Raw genomic sequence first — 16,553 nt, forward strand, 5'->3', positions numbered from 1 at the left:
TGCTGCTCGCGCAAAAATGACAAAATTTGGAGCGAAATCTCTAGGTTGTCGGCGGGGAAAATTCGTTATTTAGAGGGGGTCTCCCGCTGCCACTTCGTTACGTAGAGGTCTCAACTACATGTGGTTCTATGGAGTAACGGAAAAAACTTTGTTATATCCAGGAATTCATTATATGGAGGTTCGTTATAAGCAGGTTTAACTGTGTAACACAACTGTTTAATTTTATTAACGATTAACTGAAAAGGTCTCTATTTTTCTTACTTTTTCCTGATTTAGTCTTGCATTTACATGCTAAATATACAGCGTAATGATTCAGTGTTCTCATACTTACTGCCAATGACCTATTAGATTCTTTAGAATTATCCTTCTCATATATATAATTATTTTGCTATTGTTGCTGTGTTTGCCATTGACTTTTAATTTGCATTTGAAAAATGAAATATTGTTTTAATGCTTCATCTCCAGCTTCGTGTTGAAGGAGCTTGTTGACACAGAGCAGCAGTATGTGACAGACCTTGGCTACGTTGTAGAGGTATGGCATCTTGCTTGTTTTTAAAACTGTTATTTTATAACTGCTTCCAGAAAAGGCATGAATTCTCTTTCATGTGCACGCTGTTACAGGGATACATAGCTGTGATGCAGTCAGGGGAAGTGCCCATGCCGGAGGACTTGAAAAATGGAAAGGACAAAATTATATTTGGAAACATAGAAGCTATCTATGAGTGGCACAGGGAGTGAGTACTTGTTCAGCAGCAGCATCTTGCATTCATATTATGTATCACGTCTGAATAATCCAATTGCTTCTTGTTTCTTTTTTTCTTTTCGCCCTTCACCTTTCCAGCCTGTTTTTAGCTGAGTTAGAAAAATGCCTAGAAGAGCCAGAACGTCTGGGTTTACTGTTTCGGCGCTATGAAAGGAGGCTCAACATGTATGTCGTTTACTGTCAGAACAAACCCAAGTCTGAATATATAGTTTCTGAATACATCGATACTTATTTGAAGTAAGTACTCCTTGCTTATTTTTCTTCTGCAAGCTGTTTTTCTCCTTACTGAAATTTTATGCTGCCAGTCTGGTACTGTGAGACATAATTGCTGCTAGAAGAATGTGCACAACTACAGACACAAAGAAAAAATGTTGCAGTTTCGCCCGAAAGGCGAAGCATCGATTGCGATAGCAAATTAGTAGAGAGCTATTTTGGGTAGGGATAGTAGTTTTATCGGCTGCATAAACTTGCACACATTGGCTTACTAACTGAATTAACAATCGTGGTGTCAGCGCGCACAAGCAAACATGAATAGATCACACTGAATGACTGCCGCCAACGACTTTCAAAACGCTGGCAGCAAGCGCAGGTTCGTGCAGTCTATCGCTTCAACGGAAACTGAGCGGCGAATGCACAGCGCATAGACAGGTCAGAGCCGTGTGGAGATAAGAGACCGTGCGGACGACCGGCATCCCCGGGAAAAGCGCAAAGGAGAAATTGTTGGCAGAGGAGAAGCTGCCCTCCCTCCCTCTTCCCGCTTTGTTGCTTTCGCGTGGGCGATTGAGTGGCAAGATGCGCCTTTGGTGCCGGAGCACAGCGCCGCCCCGCCTCCCTCCCTCCCTCCCTCCCATACCCCCACGGTCTTTTGCGCGACGGTCATGTATGCTTTTCGCCGAGCGTTCGCCCTCCTTGATAGCGCGCGTCCCCCGTGCGCTTTCACTCGCGCATAGGGCGCGCGGTGACGATTTTATCGCCCTTGGAATCTATATGGAACCTCACGGCGACGACGATGTCGACGGCAGAAATCCGGTTGAAGTGTACATATAATTGCTATCGCAATAAAACAGCCACGACTACACGGTCGTAATTGCTTTTCTTTCATGTCTGTGGTTTGTGTTCGTTCTTTTAATGGCAGTTATGTCTCACAGCAAATACCAACTAGGCCAACAACAAATTCTTCTGCGGTCTGGTACTATCATGCACATTGAACAGTCGGGGATGTCTTGGAACAAAAGCAGGGGGGAAGAATTGATGTGGATGTCAGAGCCAAGGACAACGGGACCCAGTGCTTCTCTCTTGCATCCTGTTGTCCTTGCTTTTGTGCACCATCTATTTTGCGCTTTTGTTCCAAGGTGAATATGTTACAAGTCGCATACTTCCAGTCATTGTTTTATGTAATAGCTTTCTCCCACTGCTACTGTACTTTACTGAATGCAGGTTGCATAATGGAGTTATAGAGTTTGTGCACATGGCTTAATATAAAAGTGCTGTCTTACATGCTGATATTGGCAAGTAAGCTTCGAGTTTGTTATATTTGATAATTCATTATATCCGTGTTCGTTATAATTGAGGCTCAGCTGTTTTGGTGACAGGAGCATAGGTGGTGCGTGTTCACAAATTGCTCATTTGTTTATTTTCCAACATACACAAATGTTGGTCGCCTCCTTGGAAAGGAAGCTGTCAAAACAGCTTGACAGGGACAAGGAGCCACTGGCAGGTGATGAAGCATTGGTGGAATAATGATGTAAATAAGAACAAAAATATTTAGCCATACATACGTTCAGTAAGTTTGTGCTAAAAAATACAGACTAAAATAGTACACATATATATCTATAAATTGTAGATTATACACTTGATACTGTGCTGTTCGCTGAATTACAGGCATGGGATGCGTAATAAACTGATCAAAACGCTGTTTATATGTTTATTGCCAAACACAAAATGGTACAGCAAGAGAGTTTTATGCATGCATTTGCCATTTCAGTACATTTCAGAAGTGTTCAGTTGACATCGCTGCCTAAATCTAGAATTTCAGAATTTATGAACATGAATAGCACAGAAATATCCTACATGCTTGAATATTTGTATGGACCACAGGGAAATGCGTTCATACTGACAGTATAGTGTTTTCATGATGGTAGCGTCCAGTCAGTGGAGACGAAATATGTATATGGGGTCTGTCCCAAGACTTCATGCAGTGAGTCAGCAAAGAAGTGGGAGATGGTGTGGGCGTGTGGCTTTGACACTCTCCCTGCTCAAGAGCACTCTGTTGACCTTCAGTGCGAGCTGGAGTGGTTTACGACGTGCCAAAATTTATTCTTACATTTTTTTCTGCAAACCATTTCCTGTCTTTGTCATAATGTAGATTGACCATTAGATGGAACAAAAGATGAGCATCGCATTTCTTAAGAACAGGTTAGAAGTTAATCAAATGTCTTGACAGGCCTATGGAAAGGGTGCCCCGAATAAAATAACTGTTCAAGTGGTTTCATCATCTTTGAGAAGGCCGTGAAGGTTCCCAAGGACAATGCAAGATGCACCTCACGTGAAAGTGTAAACATCATTTGCGTACATTCTGTCACGCTCAGTGACTGTTTAATCACTGTTATCAGAAGCACTCGGTTTATATCAGAAGCACTCGGTTAGGAAAAGTAATCTGTTCATGATTCTGATAGAAAATTTGGAAATGAAAAAGGGTTGTGCCAGGGTGGTACCAAAACTGCTCACTCCAGAGCAATAGTTTTGATGAAAACATTTCTGCATTGATTGGAAAACTTTAAATGAAAGAGATGAATCATTACAAATAGTTATGACTGGTGACAAATCTTTTATTTACAAATACAACGTTGAGCTGAAGTCACAGAGCAAAGAGTAAAAAACAATCAACATGAGTCAAGGTAAAAAAAGTGTAGAAGAGCAAAACAAATTCAGTCATGTTGATCATGTTTTTTGACTGCTATGGAATCGTGCATTATGAATTTGAAGCTGAAGGTCAAACTTTCAATGCAGCTTTCTATGTGGGTGTTTTGACGCATCTTAAATAATGTATGCTTCACGCGTGACCAAATTTGTTGAAAAGGGGGCACTGGATTCTGCACCACAATGCTCCTCCTGTGCACTCTGCATTGATATACATTGCACAAGTTTTGGCACCTAATTCAATAATTGCACTTAGGTTATGTTAGGATGTCATTACAACTGAAAAACATTGCCGCTAAAATGCTTCAGAGAAGCCGTCTTTCAGGGGGGCTTTATTGTAGAATTGGAAGTATATTAAAGGTGACCACATTGATGTATCTGTGAATTTCTGAACTGACCTTTCTCTTTTAATGTTCTGCATGAACATGTGGAACAGACCTCATATATATGAATGAGGCAGTATGTAGTTGCCTTGATGCTGAAGAGCCATTTTGCATGTTGTTTGGCCTGTTATGAGATGGTCTTATTATATGGATATGTATCGGTTTCTTCTGTTGTCAAGCATAACATGAAGCAGGTGCCTTTATATTCCACTGTATTGTCTACAATCTTTTCTTTTTTGTTCTTTTGTCCTTAAAAATACTTTCTTTCTGAAAACATTTTCTATTGAAAATAGTGCTGAGTGTTGTATCTGAATGTTATGAATGCTCACTGTTTTTGAAACAGCAATCATTACATCAAGTGTCCACCTAAAGTGTACACTTAAAGTGTAAATACCTGTGATGCATGTACCATGAAAGTATCTCTTGTTGTGCAAGCACATAGGTCCTTGTTGACTAAATCACCTTCTTCTCACGTTGCTGTGTTAAATCCCTTGATTTCAGGAAATCCGTCAGAAGTTAGGGCAAAAGTTGCAACTGCCCGATTTGCTCATTAAACCAGTTCAGCGCATCATGAAGTATCAACTCCTTTTGAAGGTAGGCAGGCACAAGTAAATCATAGGTCTTCCCATGAAATATCATTTGCTATGAAAAGTAGAACTGTATCTCAGTTGGCACAGTGGATACCCTTGCACATACTCTTTTTTCTTTCCAGGACATACTGAAGTACACTGAAAGGGCACAGTTACATAAAGAAGCCGAGGACCTCCGGAAAGCCGTGCACATTATGCATGTGGTTCCAAAGGCAGCCAATGACATGATGAATGTGGGAAGGCTACAAGGTTTTGACGTAGGTTCTCTTTCTCATTTTTCCTTCTGTATTCTGGTTGCCAAGCTTGTAAATCCGGCTTTGTAACTCTGAGGGTTTTTTTTTTTTTTTCTTCTTCTAGGGCAAGATCACTGCCCAGGGTAAGCTGCTCCTGCAGGGGCTTCTTTTAGTGAGCGAGCCGTCAACGGGTGCCAAGTTTCGGGAGCGTCAGGTGTTCCTCTTCGAGCAGATCATCATTTTAAGTGAAGCAGTTGGCGCAAAGACACCTTTTTCGAATCAGGCATACATCTACAAAAATCACTTGCAGGTTGGTACAAAAAATCTGGTTCTTGCATCAGGTTCACTTACAGAGTTAAGCTGTGAAGAAATAGTGCATAATTGTTCGTGATTACTATGCAAAATCTGCTACTTCCTATATAAACTAGTGAACACAAAAAAAATTTGATGCTGTGATTTTGCACGCTTTACCTCTTCACACACTGAATACACACAAATTTTGAAAGGCAGTTGAGAGGAAGCTTTAGCTCAGGTCCAACTTTGACGCGGCCTATTGAAATAGTACATGTAAAACACATAAATGCTTTTGTGAGATAACCCGTCAACCGATTTTAATTAATTTTTTCGCGTGTGAGAGAGAGAGTAAAATTCTAGTGGCTGTTGGAAGCAGAATTTCGATTTAGGGCCTGAATGTTTTTAAAAGGATTTTCAAAAATTCGGATGTTCAAGAAATATAGAAGCACAAAGTTTACAAATTAATAGCTCTGCATCAAGAACTGATATCGCAGTTCTGTAAACGGCATCCATTAGATCATTACAAGCAGACAAACTCGATATGTCAATTTATATCTTACTTGAATTCGTTACGTTGTGTACAAGGATTCTGCAAAAGCTGTATTTCCATCATACTAAATTTTTTGAGATTCATGTGTAACATATCAATTTTGTCTGCTTTAGATGTACTATTACATGCAATTCACAGAATTGTGATATCATTTCTCATTGGTGAGTTAGAGTTGTAAACTTGACAGTTTCGTTTCCTGAACATTCTCGATTTTTGCCATTATTTAATAAAAAATTGACAACCTAAATCAAAAATTTGAAACCAACAGTCACTAGATTTTAAGTTTTCTTTTAAATGCAACAAACCTCGTCAAAATTTGGTGCAGTGGTTGCCGCAAAAAACTAATTCTTCTTTTACATGTATTTAGATAGGAGCACCTGAGCTAAAGCTTCCTCTTAAGGGCCCCAAGTAGTGAGAAAGTGGTTGCTTCTGCGTGTGATGCAAAAGGTCTTGGGTTTACGTCTGAGAACTCCTAAACCACCCCGAGGTCGCAAATTTTATGTACTGGCAATTGTGTACTACTCTACAACTGAACATGCAGCTGCAAGAATTTTGAAAATTATGACGTAAAAGCAGAGTTGCAAGTATTTAAAGATTAAGAATGTGGCCGCCACTCGTTCCTCTTTCTCCTTCACATCTCTTCTCCTTGCCATCTACTCCTCTAAATGGCCCGTGGACACATCATAACCAATGTTAGTATTCGCGCTTCTTTTTTACCTTGTTTCAAAACACTGTCCACATCCGGTTACCACGAGCACGAGGTCGCGGGATCGAATCTCGGCCACGGCAGCCGCATTTTGATGGGGGCGAAATGCGAAAACACCCGTGTATTTAGATTTAGATGCACATTAAAAACCTCAGGTGGTCGAAATTATTCCGGAGTCCCCTACTACGGCGTGCCTCATAATCAGATCGTGGTTTTGGCACGTAAAACTCCATGATTTAATTTTAAATTTAATTTAATTAATTAATCCGGTAACCACGACTCCGCATTTTTTCAGCTACCTACTGTCGCTGCCATGCTGGCCCGTCCCCCATGCTCCTGCGAAGCAGTGCCGCAAAGGACCCTGTGTTGTGAATGATATACGATCACTGCCCTTTTTGCTTACTATTAATACATTGTTAGAGGCCCTACAACCCACCGTACAATGGATTTTGCACAAATATGTGTTATATATTTAGGCTGCTTTGGAAATGCTCATTTTGAAGTTCACAATGCTGTAACATGGTTTCTTGGCACTCTCGGTACTGAGTTAGAGTTGCGAATTTGGGACTTTGGATTTTATTATTTATCTGTTTATTTTGATTTTTCATTTAAACGCAAAATTCAGATTGGTTCACCAGTGGCAAGTTCGAGCATTTCGAGCTACATCTTGAGGGATACAAGGCCACAGGATCATCCACAGACTGTTGTAAAGATGTGGCATTTTTGCTGTATAAGGAAAAGTAAATTAAGTAGCCTTACAGTGCAATAAGGAAGCAAAGCAGCTTTCTTTTTTCTCTCTCTCTCTCTCTCTTTCCAAATGGAAGTGCCACCTATCTGCATAAATACAGTATAGACCACTTATAATGTAACCGCTTATAGTGCAGGACCGGATATAGTGCGGTCTTTTCAGACTCCCGTTAATTTTCCCATAGCACTCCATGTATACACGTATCGCTTATAGTGCAGTTGTGGGAAACGAAATACCGGTTACAGTGCGGCTGCCTGGGAGAACGGAAGGCAGCGGAGACGGCGAACGCTCCCCTCAAACGGGCGCCCCAAGGAGTGCTCGAGGAAGAAAGAGAGACGAAGTGGAGGAGAAGGGCACGTGGTGCGAACGAACAGCCAGTGAGGCTGAAACCAGAATCTTGAGTGCGAGTCGTTAAATATCACAGCACGCATAGCGAGCAAGGGCCACAAACTGGCAACGCCGGCCAACGCTTGCTTCACCATAACGGCAGTAAACGAAACTTCAGGGAGCGGGCGGCGCCGGCACGTCACAGCGAAGGGCACACGAGGAGACTGTGGAATGTGAGGGAGGAGGGCGGCAGGGAAGCGGATTTCGCCTCGGCAACTCCGCCGCTTCAGTGGCTCCCCTCGCCCTCCCTCGTAGCTCCATTACTTTCGACTGTCACCGTGCAGGCGCCGCCGCTCGCGCAAGCTCCCCGAAGTTTTGTTTTCTGCCATTATCGGGAAGTGGGCGTTTGCCGGACGTGGGCAGTTTCGTTGGCCGGCCTGGGACAACGCCACTGCTTCCCTCTGCGCCGTAGCCGCAGCGTGCAAGGTCAACACGTGACTAGAAAGTAGAGGAAGCATAAAGGAGAAAGAAGGGTTCACTGCTATTTTCTGCACTTGGCTACAGGTAACGTGGCTGAGATGTCGGCACGTACATGCACGTTCCAGCGCAACGCAGAATCGGCAACCTTGCCATTTGAGAGAGGGTGAAATTTCCACCGCATTTTTTTTTTTCTTTGTTTTGTTCGCGCACAACATTGAGGGGTCTCTCTAAGCTTTTATTCTATGGCGGTGCCAGAGCAATGCCAGTCGGAGGTGCCGCCGCGTGATTTGGTTCAAATTAACAAGATTCATAAATTGAATGCAAACGTTCTAGCCACATTCCTCGACTGTCGCATACTCGTGGCGGCTCGGTGCACATGTTATGCATATGTGCAGGCCCTTGAAAATTGATGCTTTGGTTATAGTGCGGTGCCGCTTATAGTGCGGATATTCACGACTCCAGCGACTTACGTTATAAGCGATCTACACTGTATTCCTTCAGATTTATTTTTGGAAGTTTTAAAAGTGGGTATTGCACTGCATAAGTTTGGTCACTATAAGTTGGTTGAAATGTTTCAGGGTACAGCGTAGACCGCTTATAACGTAAGTCGCCAGAGTCGTGAATATCCGCGCTATAGGCGGTACCACACTATAACCAAAACAACTATTTTATTGTGATAATGGACACTCCAAGCGCATTTTTGCCGTCGCTGTCACCGTGCTCTAGGTTCCGTATTCGCTTGCTAAATAAATTAACAAGCACGGTGTCACGCGCGCACAAGCAAACATGAACATATCTCGCTCGTTGACTGCGGAAACAAACTGTCAAAACGCTCGAGTGACGAAGCGCGGCGAGCGAATTGACCTTCGTGCTATCATGCCTCTTGCTTCAACGCGACCACTTTCCCCGTCACAGATTGCTTTCAAGATAGGGCCAAGGCGATCATATCGCCGAAGTGGACCATCGCAGATTACATTCTTCGGTCCACTGAAACCTTTCCACATTGCTTTGCTGGCAAAAATCCTCTTGTCTGTTTGCACCAGTCCCGAACGCCAGTTTCGGATTCTCCGAACGCCCGTGATGCGGCCCGATTTCTGTCCGTGTCCGCACACATGATCTTTTAAATGCGTCATCATGATGAACTCGGTGCTTCATGCTGATAGAGCAGACGCAGAGAAAGTGAAGACAGACGGTAGACTATTGCCTAAGCATGTGTACTGCAGCTCATGGAGGAAGCTACGGTAGCTAGGCTCGAGGGTAGCTAGGCTCGACGCGCGTGCGAGGTGGCCATTTTGAAATGCCGACGGCTATATGGGAAGATTAAGATGCTGGAAGATGCTATGGGAAGATTAACGAGAGTCTGAAAAGACCGTATTATATCCGGTCCTGCACTATAAGCGGTTACGTTATAAGTGGTCTGTACTGTACCAATAAATTGTTCTGTTTAATGTTGGTTTCCTTGTTTAATTCACAATTGTAGCACGCATTGCCTGATGATTGCTCTGTGGTTTCTGAAAAAAAAAGCAGTACATTAACACCAAACTTGCTTGCTTGTTGGCAATCAGGTGAACAAGATGTCGCTCAATGAACATACAGAAGATGGCGACCCACTCAAGTTTACGCTGTGCTCCAAGGACCCACATCAGGAAGGCGTCTATTTTGTCATCCAGACACCTTCTATGGAAGCTCGTAACAAATGGGTATCAAATATTCGGGCCATACTGGAAACCCAACTGGACTTTCTTCGAGGTATGGTTTTCTCATTCTTATTTGTTCCATGCTTGAAAAATTCTATGTGTTCATTTGTGAGGATCAACTTAGCTGAAAAAGTCGGGATCAGAGAATGGGTTGAGAAAACATGTCCAGAGAACATTTTCTTATTTCTTGCTTCCAAGTTTGAACACTTACGTGGAAAAGGATAATTCTCAGTGCTGCCTATCCAGGAACAAAGGCTCCTCATGCAATTACAATGGTATGCATGCTGTGAAAATGCTCTAGGGAGACATGATTGGCAATGAAAAATACATAAGAGAATGTAATCATGAATGTACCAGCGTATCCTGGAAACATGCCTTAAAAGAATAGGGCATGCATGACCTTGGAGGATTACTCAACAATATTGATTTTAAGTTCATAAGAAAAGTGACATACTATGATGAAAATTTGTCACAATATATGGCAGATGTCACATGGTCACACATCATTCTAGATGTCTTAGCCCTTAATGTACCCTTAATGTGCCTTAATGTAACTTTTTTGTCTTCTCATTGTTCTCGTTAAAATACATGCCAAAGAGCGGGAAAATTGCGTCAATGTAATTTAAAGGCTCCTAGCAGTTCTTCCTTCCTTCATTTGATAGTTTGGCAACAAATAAAAAGTTTGACTAAATGAGTTGTGCTGTTTGTGCTTATCAGGAATGAGGGTTTTAAAACATTGCCATCCAACATCTTTATTTTCCCTTTCTTTTTTGTGTGTTCTGCTGATTTATTGGCCTCTGATCAGGATTGAGTGTTGAGTGACAAAGGTGGATACAGCGAATTTTATGTTTATGCTTTCCCACTTACTTTTTGGTGTATCTGGAATAACCATTTAATCTATTCGGCAAGTCTAAAGTAGATAGGCTATATAGTATGTCTTGCAGGGATATTTTGTTTTAGTTGACTTTCCATATCTCACCATTGTCAAACATTGCCACATATCTACATTAAGTAATATTCCCTACTATTATATACTATTATTTACCACAAAGGGCCCTACACCACTGTATTTAAAAACCACTGATACATATAGAGTAAACAGTGCTCAATTCAAAAAGGGCTAAATCTTTTTCAACAGCATTTTGAGCTTGGTTCACTGCAGGGTTAGATGTACTTTCAGGCATGGGTATTGCATGACCTAAGAAAGAAACATCATTTGTATTTGCATTTAAGTGTGTGTTTTATATAATTGAATTGCAGGCTTGAGAGTGTCATTTTTTATAAGTGGGCTCATTTTGCATTTGATGGACTGTTTTGATAACATTGTGGTGTATTGTTTTGTAATGAGCAAGTGAGAACCATTTATGCAGCTGAGCCCTAAGATTGCATTGGTGGCAGGCAAAGGTATTAATAATACCATTGAGCCAGTTTCAGGGGTAGAGCTGGACTTTATAATGAATATTCTTGAGATGGAGTTTCTTTTTTTTTTTTTATTGATTTGTATTCCTTTCTTTCATTCTTTCTTTTATTCTCTTGTAGCCATACAGTCTCCTATAGCTTATCAGAAGGAGCTCACTAAGGATATGTAAGTATTAAAGTGTTTAGTTGTCTTTGGCTACATGATCCTTTACATTCATGTTATAAATAGTAGTGTCAGCCTGAGTAACCACCTCTTTCATAGGCAGGCATGTCACAGTATGAAAACACCGCACAGTGTCACTGTCTCAGTGATGTCAGTTAATGAGCTTGACTGGGGATAATGCAAATATTGTGTTGCATTTTCATATTATAGCAATAGTTTGCTTGTGAGGATTTTGCTTAAAAGTCAATTAAACAAACATGCCAACTTTTTCATCGTAATTCTGGTTGTCAGCTAAAGCATTTCTCAGATTGCTAAAGCTAACCTTATCATAAGAAGCCAGCAAACAGACACCAAGGACAGCATAGGGGAAATTACATGTACTTATTAATTGAATTAAGGAAATTATAAATTAATGGAAGTGAAAGTGGATGAAAAGACAACTGGCCGCAGGTGGGGCACGAATCCACGTCTTCGCATTACGCGTGCGGTTCTCTTGCCAATTGAGCTACCGCACAGTGTCACTGTCTCAGTGATGTCAGTTAATGAGCTTGACTGGGGATAATGCAAATATTGTGTTGCATTTTCATATTATAGCAATAGTTTGCTTGTGAGGATTTTGCTTAAAAGTCAATTAAACAAACATGCCAACTTTTTCATCGTAATTCTGGTTGTCAGCTAAAGCATTTCTCAGATTGCTAAAGCTAACCTTATCATAAGAAGCCAGCAAACAGACACCAAGGACAGCATAGGGGGAAATTACATGTACTTATTAATTGAATTAAGGAAATTATAAATTAATGGAAGTGAAAGTGGATGAAAAGACAACTGGCCGCAGGTGGGGCACGAATCCACGTCTTCGCATTACGCGTGCGGTGCTCTTGCCAATTGAGCTACCGTGGCGCCGTTTTCCCATCCACTTTCTAGGGTTCTTATGTTTATGCAGTAGAGGTAACCCTGTTAGTGTTAGCCAGCGCCACCACCACTTTCGGCCTTGACCTTGTATTTTATTAGTCTTACAAAATTCAGCAGCCATTTAAACAAGTCTTAACACGTAATCAAACATAAAACTGATGTGCTGACAGTATATGTGGTATTGGGACATGGCAGACATTGTTTGCTTTCTGCATTGAAAGTGGTGGTAACTTAGGTGGCTTTTTCATTTCTATTTTGCTTTGTCATGCAAATGTAGTAGTAACAGTGGTCGTAGTAGTACCAGTAGTTAATAATTGGTAAAGGAGGCCATGCAAGCCTATTGAACACAGTTGAATAAACCCACCGCCTAGTTTATTGGCAATGCTGCTTTTAAGTAAAAGCTCTCTGCTTGTACAGCTTTTCCCATAGGACAACTGGTCATTTCTGGGTGGATTATTGACTGGACAGGCTAGATTTCTTTAGTAGCCGCGACCAGTCTGTGCTAATTGAAGGACCACCAAAGTGGCTGAAATTGAGAGAACTGAAAGTCACTGAAAGTCGATTTTGATAATGTAGTCACGTTAGCACGGGAACACCAATGGGGCCCAAGAAAATTTGTGGAATCATGGTTTATCCGTCGCAATCAATCTGCATGTAATTCTAACCGTGGCCCCCTTGCTGGATGTTTACGGCAGTATCATACATAAATAGGATGTATTTTCCCATTTGTTGCCATTTGTGTACTGACGATGCCACCCACATGGGTGGCGAAACGTCTGTTTTTTGTTATATTTTATTGTTGAGTAAAGCTAGTGATAAAACGTTGGAAGTATGGAAGTCACAGAGAAAATTAATTGTGCAAGCACATTGGTTCACATGCCTAAAACTCACCATATCCAGGTTAAAGCATGCAGGGTAGGAAAAAAAAGGGTCACTATGTGAAGTACCAAGACCCACAGCTCCCAGTGTGATAAACATAACAAAAGAAGGGGGGAAAGCCACAGCATTGATAAAACCAACTTTTGGTTTGTTAACTGTTGCAGGGCCCCTTTAAAGTTTAGAAAGAAGCACTTTTTTCTTGGTCCTGGTGCTCTAAAAATTTCACCAGAAATGAAGTGCACACAAGCCTTTATTGTCCGTGTGCTATGTACAAAGGTTAGGCAGGTCATCAACTTCAGTATTGGAGAGGCTAGTACCTGTTCAAGGAGCCAGATTAAGGGGCTTTTTTCATGAGAACGAGCAGTCAAGCCTAATGACCTGCTTAAATCTTTGTGAAATATTGCAGACCATTATTATTATTGTATGAAGGTGGAGGATCAATATTATAGCCATGTCACGATGCTGCGCTAATGTACACAGCAGTTAAGCCATTAACATAAATGGTACATTTCTTTATTGATCGTCATTGATCACTTCAAATCATCATTTTTTGTCAGTCAAGCTCCACATTTACTAAAAACTTGACTTCTGTATTTAATGTAAGTCTTCTTATATTGTTAGACTTGTGTGCTTATTGTCAGTGAAATAAAAGAAATTGTGATGTATTGTGCACTCGCCCCTGAAGGTCTGTGCTGTGCATTGCCTGTGCAAGCTTGAGTTAATATCCTTTTTTATGCATCAATTTGCTGACCTCTAAGTTTATTTTATGTAGCACTGAAATAGCATTGTGCTGCTTACCCTAGGCAAGATATACTGGCTGGCTTACCCATGGTCTTTGTGGAACTATAAAGTGGTTTTAAGTTTTGCTGTTGTAAGCATTTTGTTTGGCATTTTGTCGCGGAGAGCAAAGACCCACGCAATCCTTCCCACTGTGCCTGGCTTTCATCCCAAATGAGGATGCCTTGTGTGAGGTTATCTCTGTGCTCAAGGAACTTGCATGTCATCTGTATTGTTGAAGGTTCCTCTGCTTCCCCTGGCATTCCTTTTGGAAATGTGTAACCCTGGCTTTGTTTTGCCCCTCCCCCAGGCTACCTTCCCCAAGCAAAACATTCAAAACTTGATCTCCTTCCAAAAATCCTTGTATAGCCAACCCCATGGTTCTATTTTGTAAGTAATGTTGTTGTCTCTGCCCGACATTCTTTCTGTGAGCTTCATAGTAAAGCCTTGTCATCTGGCACCTTCAGCAATCTTCTCAACCTGAACTGCACTGCGAAAAAGTTTACAATCAGCTGGGCATTCACGTTATCTTGTTTAATTAGCCGTTAAGAATTCTTGTGTGCTGTTGTAAAAATATGGCATTACACACCAATTTTTCGAGAAGCTGCAGATGGGCATAATGTAAATCGACAAGGACAATCTTCTCTTGATATTGCATGCGTAGAGAAGCTGCAAAAATGTTGGCATTGTTCTTCATACACCACCTACTACATCCCAAATCTTGGACTTTTCACTACGTAACAGATGAGGTGAATAAATCTTGCATACGCTCACTTACAGCACATTCGGTTCCACTCCATTGGAACAGTACAATTAGGGATTATCACAGTGATTATATTGAGCATTCTTCCTCTGGCTTATGAGCACTGAAGCTTTCATGGAAAAAAAAGATAATAAAAAAAAAGTGATTTCAAGCTTAGATTAGACAGTGGGCCTGCAGTTTTGTTACCATGGCCATTTTCTTCTCAGCATCAGCTCACATTCAGCGAGTTTACGTTCTAGATAAGGAGGTGTTGTTTGTGGAATATTGTTTACAGTAGAAGGCTTCTTTTTATAGTTGTACTGTGCTTAGGAACAAACTGTGCTTTCTTAAGTGGGCAAGTAATGGGCCATCATTTAGTAAGGTGTGTGTATAAATAGCCAAAACAAAGCCATCAGCAGTTTAGGGAAGTTTACATTGCTCCTGTTCCCAGTGTGCATGCTGTTAAAACTGCATGGGTGGATAGTAGTTGTATGTCTGATAAACAAGGCTTGACTTGGCTCTTTCTTGCTAGCACAATGCTTTGTACCCAACTTCTGTGGTGCATCTTTTTTTTTTCTTTCTTTGCATGATTAGTGCTACAAATTGTGCCAGCTTACATTCATAGCTTTAACTTTTTTTGTCAGCTTTATCTTTATTTATCTTTTTTACCGTATTGCTTTTATGCTTACTTGTAAGAGCCATGCATTTTTGCAATGCACTTCTGAGATCGATGCATGCTTTATTTCAAGGTGCTCATTGTAATACTAGAATTAGCAGTTTTCTGCATGTCATTTCACTGCTTACCAAGTTTGTAGTGTAACATTGCTTTTTCACATATTTTGAATTCACATTGAGAAGATAATGTTATATAAGGTATAAACATTATGATCACATCTGACGCATGTATATCATCTAACTTATTTATGGTTGGTGTGTATTGATTGCGAGGTGCACATCTCTGTGAAGTCTACCCTTCTCTGGGCTGTGTGAAAGGCACAAGAAATAATGTAACATATACAAGATCAGTGAGCTAAATTTCATTAAGTCTATAATGTTAGCTTAGAACCTATTAGCATTCTAGCAGTAGAGAATATGTTGGATTGCCTGCAAGCTTGTGCAAGATGGGGGGAAGTACAGTGTGTGTGTGCCTCTTGCAGCTCGCCCCTGAACTGAGCTCACTGTGGAACCCATCACTGCGCAAGACATTGTCACATCCAGCTGCAGCGCACAAGTGTACCCGGGGCAGTGTGTCAGTAGTGGACAGTGGTACGTCAAAGTCCATGCGTCAGCGTGACAAGAACTGGTACGACCCGCTGAGGCAGAGGATCGCAAAGTACCGCAACACAGCCCGGGCAAAGGCAAGCGCACCTTCCTCGAAGGCTTCCGCAACACGCTGCGGCCCAAGGCAGCTGCCAAGCCCGAGGCTGCCCTCTGCTTCAGCCACAGCTTAGACTCGGCCAGTCGGGCAGCAACAACACTCGAGCCCACGGCCGATGGCCGTCGTTGGTCCGAGACGGTAGGGCTCCCCGCGAGGCCCCGTTGGCCACTAGTGCGGCCCAGGACTGATGTGCCACGCTTGTAGATATGTACAGAGAGCTGCAAGGTGATAACTGTGTTCGAAAAGTGTGCCCAACTTACCATGCATGGTTGTTTGTGTCACCAATGCTCTGTGCAGGGGCACCCATGCAGGACGCTGCATGCGTGCGGCTACTCACAGCATTGCTAACCCGAGTCTGAATGTTTGTACATAGGTGTAAATGACAGTCAATGTATCATGGGCACGAGACGTCCGGCAGGCTGTAGCTAGGCCTAGCTGTTGTTTGACTCACATCGTGTTGTCCAACGCAAGTGCTGCCCTGTGACGGGTTGCGCTAACCTGGGTTGGCCGACTGCAGGTCCCTCCAAGAACAAGGAAAAATGCTCATCTCCCTGAATGCTCCATGCTAGTTGGGAGTTTGTTCGTTCTGGCTG

General features: G+C 42.0%; 1 protein-coding gene across 1 annotated transcript; it reads left to right on the top strand.

Moving 5' to 3' along the window:
- Positions 1-451: 451 nt before the first annotated feature.
- On the top strand, positions 452-16,374 carry LOC119435839 (rho guanine nucleotide exchange factor 25-like; the record flags this gene model as incomplete). The annotated part of the gene is given in 11 exon segments (XM_049659960.1): positions 452-532; positions 622-734; positions 842-1,004; positions 4,567-4,659; positions 4,778-4,912; positions 5,013-5,198; positions 9,559-9,742; positions 11,230-11,275; positions 13,293-13,299; positions 15,740-15,907; positions 15,910-16,374. Coding segments are annotated over 11 exon segments (1,431 nt in total), but the record flags the coding sequence as incomplete, so codon positions are not given.
- Between the last annotated feature and the right edge of the window lie 179 nt (positions 16,375-16,553).

This window comes from Dermacentor silvarum, unplaced genomic scaffold (genome assembly GCF_013339745.2).
Source record: "Dermacentor silvarum isolate Dsil-2018 unplaced genomic scaffold, BIME_Dsil_1.4 Seq9467, whole genome shotgun sequence".
Classification (NCBI taxonomy): domain Eukaryota; kingdom Metazoa; phylum Arthropoda; class Arachnida; order Ixodida; family Ixodidae; genus Dermacentor; species Dermacentor silvarum.